Here is a 25,496-nt window from a genome sequence, read left to right on the forward strand (position 1 = left end):
AAGGAGATGAATGGGTATGGGGTAAAAGCCAAGACAATTCCTTTGAGAAAACTAGGAAGTTGTTCTGTTCAAACAAATTGCTTGTGTTGTACGATCCATGTAAGCGTTTGATACTAGCATATGATGTGTCGTCGTACGGGGTCGGGTGTGTATTGCAACAAGCTATTGAATTCGCGAAATTGCAACCGGTTGCTTATGCATCCAGAAGTCTGTCTAAGGCCAAGAGGGCTTACAGTATGATCAAAAAAGAAACGTTAGCATGTGTTTACGGGGTAAAGAAAATGCATCAATATCTGTTCGGGCTCAAATTTGAATTGGAAACCAACCATAAGCCGCTTTTATCCCTCTTTTCTGAAAGCAAGGGGTTAAATACGAATGCATCGGCCCACATCCAGAGATGAGCGCTCACGTTGTCCGTATACAACTACGCCATCCGCCACAGGCCAGGCACAGAAAACTGTGTCGATCCTCTCAGCAGGCTGCCATTGCCCACCACAGGGGTGGAGATGGCACAGCCCGCAGGTTTAGTCATGGTAATGGAAGCAGTCGAGAGTGAGCAATCACCTGTTACCGCCCGACAGATTAGAACCTGGACGAGCCAGGACCCCTTACTATCCTTAGTAAAAAACTGTGCTCCACGGGAGTTGGTCTATTGTCCCGTTAGAGGAAGAAATAAAGTCATACAGCAGCGCAAAGATGAAATGTCTATACAGGCTGACTGCCTCCTATGGGGTAATCGGGTAGTGGTGCCAAAAAAGGACAGGGACACCTTCAGTAGTGATCTCCACAGCACCCACCCAGGCATCGTAATGATGAAAGCGATAGCCAGATCCCACGTGTGGTGGCCCGGTATCGATGCAGACTTAGAGTCCTGCGTGCACAAATGTAATACATGTTCACTGTTATGCAATGCACCCAGGAGGCGCCACTAAGTTTATGGTCCTGGCCTTCCAAACCGTGGTCCAGGGTCCATGTCGATTATGCAGGCCCATTCTTGGGAAAAATGTTCTTAGTTGTGGTAGATGCATATTCCAAATGGATTGAATGTGTGATAATATCAGCAAGCACGTCCGCTGCCACCATTGAAATCCTACGGGCCATGTTTGCCACGCAAGACCTGCCGGGTGTCCTTGTAAGTGACAGTGGCTGTGCTTTACCAGTGCCGAGTTCAAAGAGTTCATGACCCGCAATGGGATCAAACATGTCACATCTGCCCCGTTTAAAACAGCGTCCAATGGTCAGGCAAAACGAGCAGTTCAAACAACCAAGCAGAGCTTGAAAAGGGTAACTGAAGGCTCACTGCAGACTCGCTTATCCTGAGTCCTGTTCAGTTACCGCACAAGACATCACTCGCTCACTGGGGTCCCTCCCGCTGAACTGTTCATGAAAAGGACACTTAAGACCAGGCTCTTGTTAGCCCACCCTGATCTACACGAACAGGTAGAGAGCAGGCGGCTTCAACAGAATACATATCATGATCGTGCAAATGTGTCACGCGAAATTGAAGTAAATGATCCTGTATTTGTGTTGAACTATGGACAAGGTCCCAAGTGGATTGCTGGCACTGTTTTGACCAAAGAGGGAGTAGGGTGTTTGTGGTCAAACTTGCAAATGGACTCACCTGCAAGAAACACTTGGACCAAACCAAACTCAGATTTACGGACTATCTAGAACAACCCACAATAGACTCCACCTTTTTCGACCCTCCAACACACACACACAAGTGGCAACTGACCCAGCGGTTGACCACGAAGCAGAACCCATCACCCACAGCAACCCAGCAGGACTCACCACCCCTAACAGCTAGAAAGGCCAGCTGCGCAGCAGCCCAGCAAGGGCCCAACAACTGACTCACCAAAACCAGCATTTGCACCGAGACAATCAACCAAGGAAAGGAAGGCCCCAGATCGACTCACATTGTAAATAGTTACACTATTGACTTTGCAGGGGGAGTGTTGTTATGTATGTAAATCTGTAGATACCATGTCTAACCATCAGAGGGCTTATCCCCTGGAGTCCCAAGGGATCACATAATCCCTTGGGGTCACCTGTATATAAGGAGGCCTCACAGGTTGGAGAAGCACTCTGAGACCTGTAATAAAGGACTACGGTCACACCTTACTTTGAGCTTGCAGTATCTAGTCTGACTCTTTATTCAAGACATAACACTAATATCTCCTTCTGTGGCTTGGTGTCAAACTTTGATTGATAATCGCTCCTGTGAAGCACATTGGGATGTTTTTATTACGTTAAACACACTATATAAATACAAGTTGTTGTGTAAGGGGTTTAATGCCTTAGACACCTATGACTTAGACACCAAGGGGCATAGGAACATGAGTGTTAAAGCAGAATATAAGCCAGGAATAAGATGGCTTTGGAATCAGTTTCAGATCCAAAATATGTACTTGGAAGGTTTGTTAAATGATCGAGTTGCTTTCTGTCCTTCTGAGTACCTGTGGGGACCATGCACCACCTAAACCCAATGTTTAAAATTCCTTTAGCCCACTGTTCATTCCTGAATGCAGATTCCTGCCCCTGCCGGTGAGTGTCAGTTCTCAAACAAATTGAACTTATCATAGAATCATAGAAATTTACAGCACGGAAGGAGACCATTTCGGCCCATCGTGTCCGCGCCGGCCATCCAAGAGCTATCCAGCATAATCCCACTTTCCAGCTCTAGGTCCGTAGTCCTGCAGGTTACGGCACTTTAAGTGCACATCCAAGTATTTTTTAAACGTGCTGAGGATTTCTGCCTCTACCACCCTTTCAGGCAGTGAGTTCCATACCTCCACTTCCCTCTGGGTGAAGAAATTTCCCCTCAAATCTGTTCTACACCTCCCCCCAATTACTTTAAATCCTTCATTGTATATATCTGCAAGTATTTTTCAATTCGTAATGTGGCATACATCCCATAATGCTCCATCACCCAAGAAAGCCCTCTTGGACTCCTGTCTTTTTTCTGTTAAATCCATAAAATAAAACAATTGAAGTATGAGAAATTAAGCTTTGCTACAGGCACAGAAAAAAAACCCACTTGGTATTCAGATCAGAAATCAAGGAGCTGATTTCTGAGTAAGGTCACACCTATCAGATATGGTTTCAAATCTCATTCTATTCAACTCACTGAGGACCTTTTGTGCATCTCAGGAGGGCACTAAGGGCATTCAGTATATGAGATCCATGGATATTATTTTGTGGGTATCGAACATTATTAACAAACTGTCTCCCAGAGATCAATCTCACCTGAATCGGAAGGATCAGTTTAGTAATTCGATTGCTGAAGGACATCATTTACTGTTGCTAAAACGTTTGGGAACAGTTCAAGAGCAGGCTGGGTTTGTGGCATCTTCATCCCTCTATATGCAAAGTATTGTCTTCTTTCTGTGTATCAGGTGTCTACCACACATTTCCAGGTGATGGATGGTGATGGATGGACTTTAAGAGGAAAAATCACCTCTGTGTTTTTCCATAGTGCACTATAGCACTAAAGATGATGCAGTGCCACAGAAAGCACAAGCTGTAATTGGGCTGCTGCCAAGGAACCATCCCACAAAACGGTTAGTCAGGTAGTCACGTATCTATTGAGTCTGTTACTCCCAGTTTCCTTTGGCAACAGGTGCCTCCACACAAGCTAAGTTTGTTCACCCCTGTCTGCAGATGCGGGCATGTATGTGGTTATCAGCAGATTGGCACAGTGCACTTCATTTGCAGTCTATCCTGCCTGCCATTCCTCTTTCTGTAAGCATCTCGTATAAGGGGATTTCCTCTGGCATTGTGTACGGTGCTGGAGAACAAAATAAAACATTAGGACACAAAGTGAATCCCCACGCCTCACAAAAAAAACTGAAGAGCGATTATAAAATGTCAGCAATGCACTTGCTTTGACGTTTGTGGTGCAGGCTTGAAGGGCCGAATGGCCTATTCCTGCACCTATTTTCTTTGTTTATTTTCTATGTTACTGTGCCCTTTCTATTACCTTCTATATTTTTATCATTGCTTGGCAATTCTTGGCACCCATTTCATATCAGCATGCTTTAGAAAAACAGATGTGCAAATGATTTGCATTTATAGAGCACCTTTAACGTAATAAAACGTCTCAAGGTGTTTCACAGAGGGAATAGATGCATTTAATGGGAATGGTGATTCGTGTTAGATGAAGAAGGTGATCGGAAGCTTGTGTGGAGCATGAACACCAGCACAGTTAGGCCGAATGGCCTATTTCTTTGCTATAAATTCTATGTAATTCTATGTGAAAGACGTATTGCATGCCCAAATGTCACTAACAGTGTACAGGACATTCCTGCCCTAAACTAATATCCAACATGAAGCTCCAGCCTATTTGAGACTAATGTTTCTACCGCTGGCACTTCTCAAATTGTACTTGACGTAAAACAAGTGAAGATCCATTATCGCGCAGCTCCGGACCACTTTTACGGTCGGTAGCTTCCCATTTGCACTCGTAAACCGGGCCCTCGCGATCGGAAGACCCAGGCAAATGTGCAGTAAACAGGCAGAAGACACGCCAAGAAAAGTCATTGAACAGCAGATCCTTCAGACAGTGAGTCACCACAGCAATTAGGGGGATAGCAGGGTAAAAGTTGTAAAATTGTGGATAGAGCGACTACAACCTAATTGGTGAAGTAAGCCATTCATTGTCAGCACAGAAAACACAGTCAGCAAAGCACAATATGTACCAGGCCAAGACAGCCACAGGACTAGTCAATTAACCCAACCGGAAACACAAATAGATACTAAAAAGAAAAGGGGAGAAATTTAAATTTAAACACTTGTTGTCATCATTATTATTAAACTAATGTCTAGACACTCACTGCCAATAATCAATTATTCAAACATTTTCGAATGCTTTTATAATTTTGTTCGAAATAACCAAGAGGAAATGTTCCTATATGTTTACGAGGTCACATTTTTACAAAGAGACAAGGGGAAATCACCTTGGGGCAGGGCACAATTAAGTTGGGTCAATATTTATTCAATACTGATTCAATAGTGATTGAAAGACTGCTTTAGAGGGAGCAGCGTGCGGTGGCCCGGCCCGGAAATCGGCGCGGTCCCGGCCTGCAAGACCATCAACAGGCCGGGACCATCAGAGGGAGCAGCGTGTGGCGGCATACCACTGCAGGAGGGCGACGGCTGTGAAGCCAGGTCGCTGATTGCAGTGCGGGCACAGCAGGAGGGGCGAAGGAGCAAGAGTTTGTAGAAGGAAGTGACCGGGGCCCAGGAGAGGCGTGAGTCTGGAGCCCAGAAGAGGCGAGGGCCCAGGGGCAGCACGGACCAGCCCACACTGCGATATGTGTGTGTGCTAGGTCCGTGCAGCAGAGCTGGTCTCCAGTCGTCTTGGTTAATCCTTACCACTGGACCTAGACCTAGCTCTGTCAAGCCTGTTTGATGGCTGGTGTGCAACGGCCACCACACGTTAAAAAATCCAAGCATAGGCATCTTCCACCCTCCAAGATGTAGCTCAGGACCTGGAATATTAAAACACCTGTGAACTCATTCCTTTTTAGCGTGGAAGCAAGTCATCCTCGCTTCGAGGGATTGCCTATGATGTTGACTGATCCCTCAATCAACATCACAAAAACAGATTACCTGGTCATTATCGCATTGCTTTGTGGGAGCTTGCTGTGTGCGCAAATTGGCTGCCGCATTTCCTACATTACATCAGTGACTACACTTCAAAAAGTACTTCATTGGCTGTAAAATGCTTTGGGACGTCTTGGGGTGGTGAAAGGCGCCATATTTATTCAAAGAAGAGCCGGATGTTCTCCTCGGTGTCCTGGCCAATATTTGTCCCGCAACAAACAGATTATCTTTTAACGACTGAAACAGATGATCTGGTCCATATCTCAATGCTATTTGTGGGATCTTGTTGCGCACAAATCGGCTGCCGTGCTTCCTACATTACAACAGTGACTACACTTCTTAAAAAAAAGTACTTGATTGGATATTTGAGATCGTGAAAGGCACTATAGAAATGAAAGTTGTTCCTTCTTTCTATCTACCTGGTTTTCCCACATTCAATTACCTGGCATTGTGATTTGTCACTGTTTTATTCATTTGATACTTGAGCCAATCCAGTGCAAGTACGACTCACAATTTGCATACAGAAAAGTGTAACACCGAAGTGTGATGGACAAAACATATGCAAGACAGGAAACTTTTTTAATATATGGATATATTGATGAGCATAATCATGTATGTGTGAGCATATCCCCTGGGAGAACAGATGCACCAACGTCAGTGTTCTCGATCAGGCCACCATCCCCAGCATTGAAGCACTGACCATACTCGACCAGCTCCGTTGGACGGGCCACATTGTCCGCATGCCCGACACAAGACTCCCAAAGCAAGCGCTCTACTCGGAACTCCTAAACGGCAAGCGAGCCCCAGGTGGGCAGAGGAAACGTTTCAAGGACATTCTCAAAGCCTCCTTGATAAAGTGCAACATCCCCACCGACACCTGGGAGTCCCTGGCCAAAGACCGCCCTAAGTGGAGGAAGAGCATCTGGGAGGGTGCTGAGCATCTCGAGTCTCATCACCGAGAGCATGCAGAAAGCAAGCGCAGGCAGCAGAAGGAGCAAACCAGACTCCCCACCCACCCCTTTCCTCCAACTTCTCTCTGTCTGCCCCACCTGTCACAGAGACTGTAATTCCCGTATTGGACTGCACAGTCACCTGAGAACTCACTTTTAGAGTGGAAGCAAGTCTCGATTTTTAGCGACTGTCTATGATGTGTGAGCAAAGTAATCATTGCCTGTATACAGTGCTGTACTCAAAAGAAAATCCACATTTTGTTTATTTTTGAAACAGATTGGCAAACTTTTGGCAGTATACAAACTAACAGCAGCTCAGGTGAGTTTCAGGTACAAGAAATTCTATGAACTCAAATCATTTACGTTATAAAATGGATGCCAGACTGAGAAATTACTACTGGAATCCAACCAGACAGGGTATTGCACACATCCCAGCAACTGGTTGTGTAATGCCAGCGGCAGACGCCTCAGATCCGATCAGCCGCCCGCACTCTCAGCCTGGAGAATTCTTTGGACACTGGGCACTAATGCACTCCATCATGGAGTGGCAGGCTGTGAATTCTAAGCTGTGATTTCCCTCCTCTCCCCACTGCCGGACTGGGAGACACACTAAGTACGGGTCAGGTCATTCCTTCTGCACCTGGGTTAAATGTCAGCCCAGAGCGGCACAAGCATGACAGAGACAAATAGGGCCGAGGTAGAACCGATGCAGTTTTTCCCACAGTACACGATCGGTCGATTAGCACAGGGCACCTCAGGTACATGGTCAGAATCAGTGGCCGTGGTATTGAGTAAATTAGCTGGAAGCAAAAGACATACTTTACCAGTTCCAATTTACACAGTCCATTAACTCCATGCCGTTCAACTGAAAACGTGACTAATGATGTGCCTTCATAGTGGTATTGATTCTGGTAAATCTGTATTTACTGAGTGTGTCTCTTGCGCTTAACACAAAGCCACTGAAGTTTTATCTAAAATGCAGCTCCGGCTCCATTTACAATTTAAGACCAGCTTATTTTGCAACATCATTTTTTATTGTCAATTGTACTTTGCTTCCAGGCACAAGATGAAGCTGAACAGACGTTCCTGGTGGAAGTCCTGTCGGGCTGTTTATATTACAGGTCACTGCTCGATGTGGCAGTGAATGCATTTTATATCCGAGATGGAAAGAGCTTCCTGCGGTCGGAGTGGAACCTGTGTGTGGGTAAGGGATATTCTAGCAGTTTGTCCAAGGTCGCACTGCGGCATCTTGACCTCCCACCATCAGCTCATCCGTGCAGGCGACCAAGGTCTCGGGTTTGACCCCTGGTCTGTGTGGAGCGACCTGCTCTTGCCGGCAGTGCAGCGGCTTCAAGTCACCAAGGTCCCCACTCCCGTTCACCATGTATTGGTCCCAGCTGATGAACGGGTATGTGGATGTTGGGCGAGATCAGGATGGGGCTTGACAGTCATGCCCCTGGTGGTCACACAGCCTGGCAACATAGAATTATGTTATAGGATAGACAGCACAGAACCAGGCCATTCGGCCATGCCTTCGTTTCGCCAGTTGTCGTGGTGCATATAGGTACCAATGATATAGGTAAAAAATGGGATGAGGTCCTACAAGATGAATTTAGGGAGCTAGGAGCTAAATTAAAAAGTAGGACCTCAAAAGTAGTAATCTCAGGATTGCTACCAGTGCCACGTGCTAGTCAGAGTAGGAATCGCAGGATAGCTCAGATGAATACGTGGCTTGAGGAGTGATGCAGAAGAGAGGGATTCAAATTCCTGGGACATTGGAACCGTTTCTGGAGGAGGAGGGATCAATAAAAACCAGACAGTCTGCACTTGGGCAGGACCGGAGTCATCTGAGCCAGCCTGCGATTCCTACTCTGATGAGCACTAGCTAGTGCTGTTGGGGAGGGGTTAAACTAACAGGGCAGGGGATGGGAACCTATGCAGGGAGACAGAGGGAAGTAGAATGGGGGAAGAAACAAAAGATAGAAAGAAGAAAAATAAAAGTGAAGGGCAGAGAAACCTAAGGCAAAAAGCAAAAAGGGCCACAATATAGCAAAATTCTAAACGGGCAAAGTGTGTTAAAAAGACAAGCCTGAATGTTCTGTGCCTCAATGCGAGGAGTATTTGGAATAATGTGGACGAATTAACTGTGCAGATAGCAGTTAATGGATATGATGTAATTGGCATCACGGAGATATGGCTCCAGGGTGACCAAGGCTGGGAATTCAACATCCAGGGGTATTCAACATTTAAGAAGGTTAGACAGAAAGGAAAAGGAGGTGGGGTGGCATTGCTGGTGAAAGAGGAAATTAATGCAACAGTAAGGAAGGACATTAGCTTGGATAATGTGGAATCTGTATGGGTGGAGCTACGGAATACCAAAGGGCAGAAAACGCTAGTGGGAGTTGTGTACACACCATCAAACAGTAGTAGTGAGGTTGGGGGCAGCATCAAACAAGAAATTAGGGATGCATGCAATGAAGGTACAGCAGATATCATGGGCGACTTTAATCTACATATTGATTGGGCTAACCAAACTGGTAGCAATGTGGTGGAGGAAGATTTCCTGGAGTGTATTAGGGATGGTTTTCTAGACCAATATGTCGAGGAACCAACTAGAGGGCTGGCCATCCTAGACTGGGTGATGTATAGTGAGAAGGGACAAATTAGCAATCTTGTTGTGCGAGACCCCTTGGGGAAGAGTGATCATAATATGGTAGAATTCTTTATTAAGGTGGAGAGTGACACAGTTAATTCAGAGACTAGGGTCCTGAACTTAAGGAAAGGTAACATCGATAGTATGAGGCATGAATTGGCTAGAATAGACTGGCGAGTGATACTTAAATGGTTGACGGTGGATAGGCAATGGCAAACATTTAAAGATCACATGGATGAACTTCAGCAATTGTACATCCCTGTCTGGAGTAAAAAATAAAACTGGGAAGGTGGCTCAACCATGGTTAACAAGAGAAATTAAGGATAGTGTTAAATCCAAGGAAGAGGCATATAAATTGGCCAGAAAAAGCAGCAAACCTGAGGACTGGGAGAATTTTGTAATACAGCAGAGGAGGACAAAGAGTTTAATTAGGAGGGGGAAATAGAGTATGAGAGGAAGCTTGGTGGGAACATAAAAACTGACTGCAAAAGCTTCTATAGATATGTGAAGAGAAAAAGATTTGTTAAAACAAACGAAGGTCCCTTGCAGTCAGATTCAGTTGAATTTATAATGGGGAACAAAGAAATGGCCGACCAGCTAAACAAGTACTTTGGTTCACGAAGGAAGACACAAATAACCTTCCGGAAATACTAGGGGACCGAGGGTCTAGTGAGAAGGAGGAACTGAAGGAAATCCTTATTAGGCGGCAAATTATGTTAGGGAAATTGATGGGATTGAAGGCCAATAAATCCCCGGTGCCTGATAGTCTGCATCCCAGAGTACTTAAGGGAGTGGCCCTAGAAATAGTGGATGCATTGATGATCATTTTCCAACAGTCTATTGATTCTGGATCAGTTCCTATGGACTGGAGGGTAGTAAATGTAACACCACTTTTTAAAAAAGGAGGGAGAGAGGAAACGGGTAATTATAGACCGGTTAGCCTGACATCAGTAGTGGGGGAAATACTGGAATCAATCATTAAGGATGAAATAGCTGCACATTTGGAAAGCATTGACAGGATTGGAACAAGTCAGCATGGATTTATGAAAGAGAAATCATGTTTGAACATAAGAACATAAGAACATAAGAATTAGGAACAGGAGTAGGCCATTTAGCCCCTCGAGCCTGCTCCGCCATTCAACAAGATCATGGCTGATCTGGTCGTGGACTCAGCTCCACTTACCCGCCCTCTCCCCGTAACCCTTAATTCCCTTATTGCTTAAAATTGCTTGAAGAATCTTCTGGAATTTTTTGAGGATGTAACTAGCAGAGTGGACAAGGGAGAACCAGTGGATGTGGTGTATTTGGACTTTCAAAAGGCTTTTGACAAGGTCCCGCACAAGAGATTGGTGTGCAAAATCACAGCGCATGGTATTGGGGGTAATATACTGACGTGGATAGAGAACTGATTGGCAGATAGGAAGCAGAGAGTCGGGATAGACGGGTCCTTTTCAGTGACTAGTGGGGTGCCGCAGGGCTCAGTGCTGGGACCCCAGCTATTTACAATATACATCAATGATTTGGATGAGGAATTGAGTATAATATCTCCAAGTTTTCAGATGACACTAAGCTGGGTGGCGGTGTGAGCTGTGAGGAGGATGCTAAAAAGCTGCAGGGTGACTTGGACAGGTTAGGTGAGTGGGTAAACGCGTGGCAGATGCAGTATAATGTGGATAAATGTGAGGTTATCCACTTTGGTGGCAAAAACACGAAGGCAGAATATTATCTGAATGGTGGCAGATTAGGAAAAGGGGAGGTGGAACGAGACCTGGGTGTCATGGTACATCAGTCATTGAAAGTTGGCATGCAGGTACAGCAGGTGGTGAAGAAGGCAAATGGTATGTTGGCCTTCATAGCTAGGGGGTTTGAGTATAGGAGCAGGGAGGTCTTACTGCAGTTGTACAGGGCCTTAGTGAGGCCTCACCTGGAATATTGTGTTCAGTCTTGGTCTCCTAATCTGAGGAAGGACGTTCTTGCTATTGAAGGAGTGCAGCGAAGGTTCACCAGACTGATTCCCGGGATGGCAGGACTGACATATGAGGAGAGACTGGATCGACTGGGCCTGTATTCACTGAAGTTTAGAAGGATGAGAGGGGATCTTATAGAGACATATAAAATTCTAAAGGGACTGGACAGGCTAGATGCAGAAAGAATGTTCCCGATGTTGGGGAAGTCCAGAACCAGGGGACATAGTCTCAGGATAAGGGGTAAGCCATTTAGGACTGAGATGAGGAGAAACCTCTTCACTCAGAGAGTTGTTAACCTGCGGAATTTCCTACCGCAGAGAATTTTTGATGCCAGTTTATTGGATATATTCAAGAGGGAGTTAGATATGGCCCAGCAGATTGGAAAACTGCAAATGTAACGCCCCTATTTAAAAAAGGAGGCGGGCAAAAAGCAGGAAAACTATAGACCAGTTAGCCTAACATCTGTGGTTGGGAAAATGTTGGAGTCCATTATTAAAGAAGCATGGACATTTGGAAAAGCAACATTCGATCAGACAGAGTCAGCATGGATTTATGAAGGGGAAGTCATGTTTGACAAATTTGCTGGAGTTCTTTGAGGATGTAACGAACAGGGTGGATAAAGGGGAACCAGTGGATGTGGTGTATTTGGACTTCCAGAAGGCATTTGACAAGGTACCACAAAAAAGGTTACTGCACAAGATAAAGTTCACGGGGGTTGGGGATAATATATTACCATGGATAGAGGATTGGCTAGCTAACAGAAAACAGAGAGTGGGATAAATGGTTTATTCTCTGGTTGGCAACCAGTAACTAGTGGGGTGCCGCAGGGATCAGTGCTGGGACCCCAACTATTTACTATCTATATTAATGACTTACAAGAAAGGACCGAGTCTAACGTAGCCAAGTTTGCTGACGATACAAAGATGGGAGGAAAAGCAATGTGTGAGGAGGACACAAAAAATCTGCAGAAGGACATAGACAGGCTAAGTGAGTGGGCAAACATTTGGCAGATGGAGTATAATGTTGGAAAGTGTGAGGTCATGCACTTCAGCAGAAAAAAAATCAAAGAGCAAGTTATTATAGAAACATAGAAACATAGAAAATAGGAGTAGGCCATTCGGCCCTTCGAGCCTGCACCGCCATTCAATAAGGTCATGGCTGATCATTCCCTCAGTACCCCTTTCCTGCTTTCTCTCCATACCCCTTGATCCCCTTAGCCATAAGGGCCATATCTAACTTCCTCTTGAATATATCCAATGAACTGACATCAACAACTCTCTGCGGCAGGGAATTCCATAGGTTATCAATTCCCTGAGTGAAGAAGTTTCTCCTCATCTCAGTCCTAAATGGCCTGCCTCTTATCCTAAGAGTGTGTCCTCTCGTTCTGGACTTCCCCAACATCGGGAACATTCTTCCTGCATCTAACCTGTCCAGTCCCGTCAGAATCTTATATGTTTCTATGAGATCCCCTCTCATCCTTCTAAACTCCAGTGAATAAAGGCCCAGTTGATCCAGTCTCTCCTCATATGACAGCCCAGCCATCCCTGGAATCAATCTGGTGAACCTTCGCTGCACTCCCTCAATAGCAAGAACATCCTTCCTCAGATTAGGAGACCATAACTGAACACAATATTCCAGGTGAAGCCTCACCAAGGCCCTGTAAAAACTGCAGTAAGACCTCCTTGCTCCTATATTCAAATCCCCTAGCTATGAAGGCCTTCTTCACCGCCTGCTGTACCTGCATGCCCACTTTCAGTGACTGATGAACCATGACACCCAGGTCTCGTTGCACCTCCCCTTTTCCTAATCTGCCGTCATCGAGATAATATTTTGCCTTCGTGTTTTTGCCCCCAAAATGGATAACCACACATTTAGCCACATTATACTGCATCTGCCATGCATTTGCCCACTCACCTAACCTGTCCAAGTCACCCTGCAGCGTCTTAGCATCCTCCTCACAGCTCACACCACCACCCAGTTTAGTGTCATCCGCAAACTTGGAGGTATATTACACTCAATTCCGTCATCTAAATCGTTAATGTATATTGTAAAGAGCTGAAGTCCCAGCACTGAGCCCTGCGACACTCCACTAGTCACTGCCTGCCATTTTGAACAGGACCCGTTTATCCCGAATCTCTGCTTCCTGTCTGCCAACCAGTTCTCTATCCACGTCAGTACATTACCCCCCGATACCATGCGCTTTGATTTTGCCAATCAAAATCTCTTGTGCGAGACCTTGTCAAAAGCCTTTTGAAAGTCCAAATACACCACATCCACTGGTTCTCCCTTGTCTACTCTGCTAGTTACATCCTCAAAAAATTCCAGAAGATTCGTCAAGCATCATTTCCCTTTCATAAATCCATGCTGACTTGGTCCAATCCTGTCACTGCTTTCTAAATGCGCTGCAATTTCATCCTTAATGATTGATTCCAACATTTTCCCCACTACTGATGTCAGGCTAACCGGTCTATAATTACCCGTTTTCTCTCTCCCTCCCTTTTTAAAAAATGGTGTTACATTAGCTACCCTCCAGTCCATAGGAACTGATCCAGAATCAATAGACTGTTGGAAAATGATCACCAATGCATCCACTATTTCTAGGGCTACTTCCTTAAGTACTCTGGGATGCAGACTATCAGGCCCCGGTGATTTATTGGCCTTCAATCCCATCAATTTCCCTAACACAACTTCCCGCCTGATAAGGATATCTTTCAGTTCCTCCTTCTCACTACACCCTCGGTCCCCTCGTATTTCCGGAAGGTTATTTGTGTCTTCCTTCGTGAAGACGGAACCGAAGTATTTGTTCAACTGGTCTGCCATTTCTTTGTTCCCCATTATAAATTTCGCCTGAATCCGACTGCAAGGGTCCTACGTTTGTCTTCACTAATCTTTTTCTCTTCACATATTTATAGAAGCTTTTGCAGTCAGTTTTTGTGTTCCCTGCAAGCTTCCTTTCGTACTCAAATTCCCCCCTCTTAATTAAACCCTTAGCCTTCCTCTGTTGAATTCTAAATTTCTCCCAGTCCTCAGGTTTGTTGCTTTTTCTAGCCAAATTATATGTCTCTTCCTTGGCTTTAACACTATCCTTAATTTCCCTTGTTAGCCATGGTGGAGCCACCTTCCCTGTTTTATTTTTACTCCAGACAGGGATGACAATTGCTGAAGTTCATCCATGTGATCTTTAAATGTTTGCCATCGCTTATCCACCATCAACCCTTTAAGTATCCTTTGCCAGTCTAGTCTAGCCAATTCACGCCTCATACTGTCGAAGTTACCTTTCCTTAAGTTCAGGACCCTAGTTTCCGAATTAACTGTGTCACTCTCCATCTTAATAAAGAATTCTACCATATTATGGTCACTCTTCCCCAAGGGGCCTCGCACAACAAGATTGCTAATTAGTCCTTTCTCATTACACATCACCCAGTCTAGGATGGCCAGCTCTCTAGTTGATTCCTCGACATACTGGTCTAGAAAAACCATCCCTAATACACTCCAGGAAATCCTCCTCCACCGCATTGCTACCAGTTTGCTTAGCCCAATCAATATGTAGATTAAAGTCGCCCATGATAACTGCTGTACCTTTATTGCACACATCCCTTATTTAAATGGAGAAAGATTGCAAAGTGGTGCAGTAAAACGGAACCTGGGGGTACTTGTGTATGAAACACAAAAGGATAGTATGCAGGTACAGCAAGTGATCAAGAAGGCCAATGGTATCTTGGCCTTTATTGCAAAGGGGATGGAGTATAAAAGCAGGGAAGTCTTGCTACAGCTATACAAGGTTTTGGTGAGGCCACACCTGGAATACTGTGTGCAGTTTTGGTTTCGATATTTACGAAAGGATATACTTGCTTTGGAGGCAGTTCAGAGAAGGTTCACTAGGTTGATTCCGGGGATGAGGGAGTTGACTTATGAGGAAAGATTGAGTAGGTTGGGCCTCTACTCATTGGAGTTCAGAAGAATGAGAGGCGATCTTAGCGAAATGTATAAGATTATGAGGGGGCTTGATAAGGTGGATGCAGAGAAGATGTTTCCACTGATGGGGAAGACTGGAACTAGAGGGCATGATCTTAGAATAAGGGGCTGCCCATTTAAAACAGAGATGAGGAGAAATTTCTTCTCTCAGAGGGTTGTAAATCTGTGGCATTCACTGCCTCAGAGAGCTGTGGAAGCTGGGACATTGAATAAATTTAAGACAGACATGGACAGATTCTTAAACGATAAGGGAATAAGGCATTATGGGGAACGGGTGGGAAGTGGAGCTGAGTCCATGATCAGATCAGTCATGATCTTATTGAATGGCGGAGCAGGCTCGAGGGGCCGTACGGCCCACTCCTGTTCCTATTTCTTATGTTCTTATGTACATTTCTATGATCCTATGACACTTGCAAGAGAGATGGGGAAAAATCGCAGCAAGCGAGTGATTTTTCACTGACTGACTGAGTTCTGTGTACAATGTGAAACATGTTACTGCACAATGGGCTGGATTTTCCGGTCCCTTGCGCTCCGGGTTTCGCCCCGGAGCGGTGTGAGAGGCAGCGTTTAGGTTTCCTGCGCCCCGTCGTGAACCTCGGGCCGGGTTTTGCGGTGGCACTGAGCAGCACCGGCGGGAAGAGCTGCGCCGGGTGAGCAACGCCTCTTGTTGCGACACCAGCTGAAATTTGGCCTTTTCCCCGACCCGTCCGCCCAGAAGTGCGGCCGCAATGACCGCCTGGGAAATGAGTGCGGTCCAGCCATGCCGGCACACAGAGAGGTAAAGTACTCCGAAGGTAAGTGTGAGTGTTTGTTCTATTAATTGTTTTTAGCGATTTGTGTTGTGGTGGCGTGGGCAATGTTTTGGGAATGTTTATTTTAAGGTGCTCGCCCCCCCGCGCCCCCCCTCCCCACCCTCAGGCCTATCTCGGTGCGCACACGGCCTGGGACTTGAATTCGGCAGTTTCCAAATTTTGCGCCACGAAACGTGTACAACGCCTCCCTTAGCGCTGCATCCCCTGACACAGGCCTCAGATGTCGAAACATCCTTACCAAAGCGCAAACTCCAGGCCGGTCGCTTTCCCGCCCCGCCTCCGTTTTCACCCCGAACCAGAAAAGCCTAAAATCCAGCACAATATGTGTTACACGGTAGATACATCTGCTGTGATAATACGAGTGGAACTGGGATCTCTGAAGAGTTATAAAGCAAAGTGCCTCAAAGGGATTGTGTTTTTAATGCTGGTGTGATTAATGTACGAGTGAACACATTAAGTGGCAAGTTGGATCCATAACTGGCTTAGAGGCAGGAAGCAGAGGGTAATGGTTGATGGATGTTTTTGTGATTGGAAGGATGTTTCCAGTGGGGTTCTGCAGGGCTCAGTACTTGGGTCCCTTGCTTTTTGTGGGATACATCAATTACAGGTTGAGCTTCTAAAATCCGGAGTTCCAAAATTCGGAATGTTCCGGAATCCGGACACCGGGCCAATCCGTGTCGGGGACATCCGGAAAATGTTCTGAAATCCGGACTCCCCCGCTTTGGCGGCCCGGCCTCATCCCGGCATTCGGCAACCTGACCTCCCCCCCCCCCCCACCCCACAGCCCCCCACTTACCTCGGCCGCCCGACCTCGGCCCCTCACCTCGGCGGCACAACCTCGCCCCTTACCTCGGCCGCCCGACTTCACCTCACTCTCCTTACCTCGGCGGCCCGACCTCGGCCCCTTACCTCGGCGGCCCGACCTCGGCCCCTTACCTTGGCGGCCCGACCTCGGCCCCTTACCTTGGCGGCCCGACCTCGGCCCCTTACCTCGGCCCCTTACCTCGGCCCCTTACCTCGGCGGCCCGACCTCGGCCCCTTACCTTGGCGGCCCGACCTCGGCCCCTTACCTCGGCGGCCCGACCTCGGCCCCTTACCTCGGCGGCCCGACCTCGGCCCCTTACCTTGGCGGACCGACCTTGCCCCTTACCTCGGCGGCCCGACCTCGGCCCCTTACCTCGGCGGCCCGACCTCGGCCCCTTACCTCGGCGGCCCGACCTTGCCCCTTACCTCGACGGCCCGACCTTGGCCCCTTACCTTGGCGGCCCGACCTCGGCCCCTTACCTCGGCGGCCCGACCTTGCCCCTTACCTCGACAGCCCGACCTTGCCCCTTACCTCGGCGGCCCGACCTCGGCCCCTTACCTCGGCGGCCCGACCTCGGCCCCTTACCTCGGCGGCCCGACCTCGGCCCTTACCTCGACGGCCCGACCTCGGCCCCTTACCTTGGCGGCCTGACCTCGGCCCCTTACCTTGGCGGCCTGACCTCGGCCCCTTACCTCGGCGGCCCGACCTCGGTCCCTTAGCTCGGTGGCCCGACCTCGGCCCCTTACCTTGGCGGCCTGACCTCGGCCCCTTACCTCGGCGGCCCGACCTCGGTCCCTTAGCTCGGTGGCCCGACCTCGGCCCCTTACCTTGGCGGCCCGACCTTGCCCCTTAGCTCGGCGGCCCGACCTTGGCCCCTTACCTCGGCGGCCCGACCTTGCCCCTTACCTCGGCCCCTTACCTCGGCGGCCCGACCTCGGCCCCTTACCTCGACGGCCCAACCTTGCCCCCTTACCTCGGCGGCCCGACCTTGCCCCTTACCTTGGCCCCTTACCTTGGTGGCCCAACCTTGCCCCTTACCTTGGCGGCCCGACCTTGCCCCTTACGTCGGTGGCCCAACCTTGCCCCCTTACCTCGGCCCCTTACCTCGGCGGCCCGACCTTGCCCCCTTACCTTGGCGGCCCGACCTTGCCCCCTTACCTTGGTGGCCCAACCTTGCCCCTTACCTTGGCGGCCCGACCTTGCCCCCTTACCTTGGCGGCCCGACCTTGCCCCCTTACCTTGGCGGCCCGATCTTGCCCCCTTACCTTGGCGGCCCGACCTTGCCCCCTTACCTTGGCGGCCCGATCTTGCCCCCTTACCTTGGCGGCCCAACCTTGCCCCTAACCTTGGCGGCCCGACCTCGGCCCCTTACCTTGGCGGCCCGACCTCGGCCCCTTACCTCGGCGGCCCGACCTCGGCCCCTTACCTCGGCGGCCCGACCTTGGCCCCTTACCTTGGCGGCCCGACCTCGGCCCCTTACCTCGGCGGCCCGACCTCGGCCCCTTACCTCGACGGCCCGACCTTGCCCCTTACCTCGACGGCCCGACCTCGGCCCCTTACCTCGACGGCCCGACCTTGCCCCTTACCTCGACGGCCCGACCTCGGCCCTTACCTCGACGGCCCGACCTCGGCCCCTTACCTCGACGGCCCGACCTCGGCCCCTTACCTTGGCGGCCTGACCTCGGCCCCTTACCTTGGCGGCCTGACCTCGGCCCCTTACCTCGGCGGCCCGACCTCGGTCCCTTAGCTCGGTGGCCCGACCTCGGCCCCTTACCTTGGCGGCCTGACCTCGGCCCCTTACCTCGGCGGCCCGACCTCGGTCCCTTAGCTCGGTGGCCCGACCTCGGCCCCTTACCTTGGCGGCCCGACCTTGCCCCTTAGCTCGGCGGCCCGACCTTGGCCCCTTACCTCGGCGGCCCGACCTTGCCCCTTACCTCGGCCCCTTACCTCGGCGGCCCGACCTCGGCCCCTTACCTCGACGGCCCAACCTTGCCCCCTTACCTCGGCGGCCCGACCTTGCCCCTTACCTCGGCCCCTTACCTTGGTGGCCCAACCTTGCCCCTTACCTTGGCGGCCCGACCTTGCCCCTTACGTCGGTGGCCCAACCTTGCCCCCTTACCTCGGCCCCTTACCTCGGCGGCCCGACCTTGCCCCCTTACCTTGGCGGCCCGACCTTGCCCCCTTACCTTGGCGGCCCGACCTTGCCCCCTTACCTTGGCGGCCCAACCTTGCCCCTTACCTTGGCGGCCCGACCTTGCCCCCTTACCTTGGCGGCCCAACCTTGCCCCTTACCTTGGCGGCCCGACCTTGCCCCCTTACCTTGGCGGCCCGATCTTGCCCCCTTACCTTGGCGGCCCGACCTTGCCCCCTTACCTTGGCGGCCCGATCTTGCCCCCTTACCTTGGCGGCCCAACCTTGCCCCTTACCTTGCCCCCTTACCTCAGCGGCCCGACTTCGCTGCGGCCTGACCTCGGCCCCTCACCTCGGCGGCCCAACCTTGCCCCTTACCTCGGCCCCTTACCTCGGCGGCCCAACCTTGCCCCTTACCTCGGCCCCTTACCTTGGCGGCCCGACCTTGCCCCCTTACCGTGGCGGCCCAACCTTGCCCCTTACCTCGGCCCATTACCTCGGCGGCCCAACCTTGCCCCTTACCTCGGCCCCTTACCTCGGCGGCCCGACCTTGCCCCTTACCTCGGCCCCTTACCTCGGCGGCCCGACCTTGCCCCTTACCTCGGCCCCTTACCTCGGCCCCTTACCTCGGCGGCGCGACCTTGCCCCTTACCTCGGCCCCTTACCTCGGCGGCCCGACCTTGCCCCTTACCTCGGCGGCCCGACTTCGCTGCGGCCTGACCTCGCCCTCTTACCTCGGCAGCCCGACCTCGCCATCTTACCTCGGCGGCCAGACCTCGCCTCACCCCACCCCCCCTCGACCCCAGGCAAAGACGTTCCGAAATCCGTAAATACCCGGAATGGTCTCGGTCCCGAGATTTCCGGATTTCGGACGTCACACTGTATTTAGATTTGAACATGGGATATGATTAAGAAGCTTGCAGATGACACTAAAATTGGCTGTGTGGCTTTGATATTGAAGAGGAGTGCAGGAGGATAGCAATCTACTTGTCAGGTGAGAAGAACAGTGGCAAATGGAATTTAATTTGGAGAAGTGTGAGGTAATGCACTTGGGGAGGGTTAATAAGGAAAGGATATACACATTAAATGGTAGGCCACTTAATAGTGTAGATGAACAACAGGACCTTGGAGTTCTTGTCCACAGATCCCTGAAAGTAGCAGGCCAGGTGGATAAGGTGGTTAAGAAGGCATACGAAATGCTTGCCTTTATTGGCCGAGGCATAGAATACAAGAGCAGGAAGGCTATGCTTAAATTGTATAATACTGTGGTTAGGCTACAGCTGGAATACTGCATGCAGTTCTGGTCACCGTATTATAGGAAGAACGTGATTGCACTGGAGAGGTTGCAGAGGAGATTTACGAGGATGCTGCCTGGAATGGAGAATCTTAGCTATGAGTACAGATTGGATAGGCTGGGTTTGTTCTCCTTCGAACAGAGGAGGCTGAGAGGAGACACCATTGAGGTGTATAACTTTTGAGGGGCCTGGATATAGTCGATAACAAGAGTCTATTTCCTGTGGTGCAAGGGTAATTTACGATGGGGCATAGTTTTAAAGTGGTTGGTAGAAGGTTTAGAGATGATTTGTGGGGAAGCTTTTTCATGCAGAGGGTTGTGGAGTCTGGAACTCGCTGCCTGGAAGGGTGGTAGAGGCAGAAACCCTCACCACATTTAAAAGGTGCTTGGATTGCCACTTGAAGCGCCGTAACCTGCAGGGTTACGGACCTAGAGCTGGTAAGTGGGATTAGTCTGGATAACCTCTTGTTGGCTGGCGCAGATACGATGGTAAATACTTTAGGGAATCGAATACGGCCAGAGTGATCTCCTGGACTAGTTTCGATCGCCTGGATGGGTCGGAGTGGAATTTTCCCAGATTTTTTCTCCCTAAATTGGCCTGGGCTTTTATCTGGTTTTTGCCTCTCCCAGGAGATCGCATGGCTCCGGTTGGAATGGAGTGTAAAATGTTGCTATGCAGGGGGTGTCGCAGGTGTGTGGGGGGGATTGGTTGAGCCGGATGCTCTTTACCTTTCCGCCATTGTACATTGTTCATATTTTTATATGTAACATTCAGGGCTGCTGACCGAGGGCTGTGTGGCTCTTTGTCGGCCGGCACAGGCACGATGGGCCGAAATGGCCTCCTTCTGCGTTGCAGATTTCTATATGTTTCTATGTTTCTATTAAAAAGATCATACCTGTTGACATCCACATGTCTTCTCCGGACACACTCTCCACAATAGATGTTGGGTGAAGACAGGATGGATGCTATGCGTCTCATGGTTAAATAGCACAAGACCCAACAGATAAGTCCTGTAAATGACAGCGAGATTGAGAAATTAATACCCAAATCTAACCAGCCTATGATCTGTTGGAGGGCAGCGAGGAAGTGTGTTGCAGTAAAATGCATGAAATGACAGACAGTGCCTCATTTAAGGCAATTTTGGGGAAGAGTAGAAGGAGCACTTCTCTGCATCCGACTGACCTGAAAAAATTTATTGTTGACATTGGAAAGAGAAAAGGAAGTGAATCTTATCTTTGCTAACTCTAGCAGGAAAAAGTTAGCATGAAAATAAAGAGGTAAAATTCCTGTCTTTGCAAACCTTTAGTTAATTTCTTTACTAAAATTATTAAATATTCCCCCTCCCATGACACAAGGATTGGAGTCATAGAATCATAGAGTAGTACAGCACAGAGGAGGCCATTCGGCCCATCGAGTCTACGCTGGCTCTTTCGAAGAGCAATCCAGTTAGTACCACTTCCACGTTCTTTCCCCACATCCCTGCATTTTTTTCTTCTCACACTTTACTTTGATAAGCACAAATTCAATAACTGATCCAATTACACTTACAACAGTTGCACAGCACTTAAAATCAATCTGTAAATTGCAAATTCCTTTGGTGCTAAACTCCTTCACAGATTTAAAACCAAAGCCGTACATGATGCTAATAACATCATCTCAGTATTGTCCATCATACCATAGAATGAGACACCTGTGGAATGATAATCTGGAGTGTAAATTTGGAACTGCACTGATGTATTAACCTGTTCTCCCCATCGCGCGGTTCCTGTTTCAGAAAAGTAACTGCAGTGTGCACAAGTAGAGCTTTTATTAAATGTTCTGTTAATAGCAGACAATAAACCTCCATCCAGTTGGTCACCAATGGGACAGGTCAAAATGGTCGACTTATTGAGGTCTTTGACTCAAAGGATCTTCAGTCCTGATAGTCCTAACAGATATGCTCTTGTTATAAAAGAGCTGGAGGACGGGCCTGGGACATCGTGGCCTCCCGACCTGCGGGAGAACAGCTCCGCAGGCCGGCTATAAAAGAGCTGGAGCTGGAGCAGGGGCCTGGGACATCGTGACCCCCCGACCTGCGGGAGAACAGCTCTGCAGGACGGACTATAAAAGAGCTGGAGCAGGGGCCTGGGACATCGTGGCCTCCCGACCTGCGGGAGAACAGCTCCGCAGGACGGACTATAAAAGAGCTGGAGCAGGGGCCTGGGACATCGTGGCCCCCCGACCTGCGGGAGAACAGCTCCGCAGGACGGACTATAAAAGAGCTGGAGCAGGGGCCTGGGACATCGTGGTCCCCCGACCTGCGGGAGAACAGCTCCGCAGGACGGACTATAAAAGAGCTGGAGCAGGGGCCTGGGACATCGTGACCCCCCGACCTGCGAGAGAGCAGCTCTGCAGGTCGGGAAGTAAAAGAGCTGGAGTGGCATTCCACTTCAACCTCCAGCGCGAGCTGCTCCAAGGATTTTGAGATGGGTGACTGGGTGACGTCATCAAAACCCTGGTCGCCGTTTTGGAGTGTGGGCAGGAACATCGTCAGGGCCCAGGTACAGAGGAGTGGGAAGGTCGGGGCGGAGGAGCGGCAGGTGTTTGTGGCGGAGATGTAGCAATGAGGGTACCGGGCCCAGAAGAGGCGAGGGCCCAGGGCAGCACGGGCCAGCCCACACTGTGATATGTGAGCGCACTAGGTCCGTGCAGCAGAGCAGGTCTACAGTCGTCCTGGTTAACTCTTGCCACTGGACCAAGATCTAGCTCTGTCAAGCCCGTGTGGTGGCTGGTGTGCAACGGTCACCACACGTTAAAAAAATCCAAGCACAGGCATCTTCCACCCCCTCAATTGGAGTTCAGGACAGGAACATCGGGTCCTTCATCGAAACACCTGTGAACTCGTGGAAGCAAGTCAGACTCGTTCGAGGGACCGCCTATGATGCTCTGCTGGAAGAGTAAAACACAGCGAAAGCAGCTAGGAATAAGAAAATAAGAAGTCGCAATAAAGTAGGCCATATGGCCCTTTGAGCCCATTCAGTGAGATCATGGCTGATCATCGCCCTCAACTCCACATTCCCACCCGATCTCCATATCCCTTGATTCCCCGAGAGTTAAAAAATCTAGCGTTCATTTTAATCATTCCAGGATGTGGGCATCGCTGACAAGGCCAGCATTTATTGTCCATCCCTAATTTCCCTTGAGAAGGTGATGGTGAGCCGCCTTCTTGAACCGCTGCAGTCCTGGTGGTGAAGGAACTCCCACAGTGCTGTTAGGGAGGGAGTTCCAGGATTTTGACCCAGCGACGATGAAGGAACTGCAATATATTTCCAAGTCAGGATGGTGTGTAACTTGTGTAACAACTATTTATCTCCGCCTTGAATATACTCGAAAACTTAGCATCTGCAGCCCTCTGGGCCAGAGAATTCCAAAGATTCACAACCCTCTGAGTGACGAAATTCCTCCTCATCTCGGCCTTAAATGGCCTACCCCTTATCCTGAGACTATGCCTCCCAGGTCTAGATATTCCAGCCACGGGAAACAACTTCTCAGCATCTACCCTGTCAACACCCTTCAGAATCTTGTATGTTTCAATGAGATCACCTCTCATTCTTCTAAACTCCAGAGGGTATAGGCTCATTTTACACAATCTCGCATCATAGGACAGCCCTCTCACCTCAGAGATCAATCTAGTGCACCTTCGTTGCATCGCCTCCAAGGCAAGTATATCCGTCCACTAAGGGGCACAATGGACATGATCTTCACCGCGCGGCAAATCCAAGAGAAATGCAGGGAACAACATCAACTCCTGTTGGTCTTTTTTGACCTCACAAAGGCCTTCGACACTGTCAACTGTGTGAGATTATGGAGCGTCCTCCTCAAATTCGGCTGCCCTCAAAAGTTTGTCACCATCTTTGCCTGCTTTGCAACGACATGCAAGCAGTGATCCTGACCAACGGATCCACCATAGAACCAATTCATGTACGGACCGGGGTCAAGCAAGGCTGTGTCATTGCACCAATGCTCTTCTTGACCTTCCTTGCTGCAATGCTCCAGCTCACCCTCATTAAGCTCCCCGCTGGAGTGGAGCTAATCTACAGAATAAACGGGAAACTGTTCAACCTCCGCCACCTCCAGTCCAGATCAAAGGTCGGCCCATCCTCTGTCATTGAATTACAGTACACAGACGACGCTTGCGTCTGCGCACACTCGGAGGCCAAACACCAAGCCATCGTCAACACCTTCACTGAAGGGAGTGCATGGGCCTTACACTAAACATCCGTAAGACAAAGGTCCTCTTACCAACCTGCCCCCGCCACGCAGCACTTCTCCCCGATTATCAAAATCCACGGCACGGCCTTGGACAACGTGAACCATTTTCCATACCTCAGGAGCCTACTGTCAACAAGGGCAGACGTTGATGACGATGTCCAACACCGCCTTCATTGTGCCATTGCAGCCTTCGGTCGCCTGAGGAAGAGAGTGTTTGAAGACCAGGACCTCAAACTCAGCACCAAGCTCATGGTTTATAGAGCAGTCGTGATACCCGCCCTCCTATATACTTCAGAGACATGGACTATATATGGCAGCCACCTCAAAGCACTGGAGAAGTACCACCAATACTGCCTCCGCAAGATCCTGCAAATGCATTGGCAGGATAGGCGCACCAACGTCAGCGTTCTCGCTCAGGCCATCATTCCCAGCATCGAAGCACTGACCACGCTTGATCAGCTCCATTGGGCGGGCCACATCGTCTGCATGCCCGATAATAGACTCTCAAAACAAGCCCCAGGTGGGCAGAGAAAATGCTTCAAGGACACCCTCAAAGCCTCCTTGAAAAAGTGCAACATCCCCACCAACACCTAGGAATCCCTGGCCCAAGACTGCGCAAAGTCCGGGAAGGCGCCGAACACCTTGAGTCTCTACGCCGAGAGCAAGCTGGAACCAAGCGAAAACAGCGGAAGGAGCGCATGACAACCTAAACACCCCACCCACCCGTTCCTTCAACCACCATCTGCCCCACCTGTGACAGAGACTGTAGGTCCCACATTGGACTCATCAGTCACCTGAGAACTCATTTTTAGTGTGGAAGTAAGTCATCCTCGACTCCGAGAGACTGCCTGAGAATAAGAAGATCCTCCCTTAGATAAAGAGACCAAAACTGTGCACAGTACTTCAGGAGTGGTCTCACCAAGGCCCTGTAGCAAGACTTCTTTACTTTTATACTCCAACCCCCTTGTAATAAAGGTCAACATGCCATTTGCCTTCCTTATTGCTTGTTTTACCTGCATGCTAGCTTTCTGTGCTTCATGCACAGGGACACCCA

General features: G+C 49.5%; 1 protein-coding gene across 2 annotated transcripts in view; it reads left to right on the forward strand.

The window, feature by feature from the left end:
- cfap99 (cilia and flagella associated protein 99) overlaps positions 1-25,496 on the forward strand; it is a 392,086-nt gene that overhangs the window by 80,786 nt on the left and 285,804 nt on the right. For both annotated transcript variants that reach the window (XM_070894010.1, XM_070893926.1), the window contains one exon: positions 7,614-7,758. In XM_070894010.1, the coding sequence (XP_070750111.1) occupies positions 7,614-7,758 (145 nt within the window). The remainder of the gene's footprint in view (positions 1-7,613; positions 7,759-25,496) is intronic.

This window comes from Pristiophorus japonicus, chromosome 1, assembly GCF_044704955.1.
Source record: "Pristiophorus japonicus isolate sPriJap1 chromosome 1, sPriJap1.hap1, whole genome shotgun sequence".
NCBI lineage: Eukaryota > Metazoa > Chordata > Chondrichthyes > Pristiophoridae > Pristiophorus > Pristiophorus japonicus.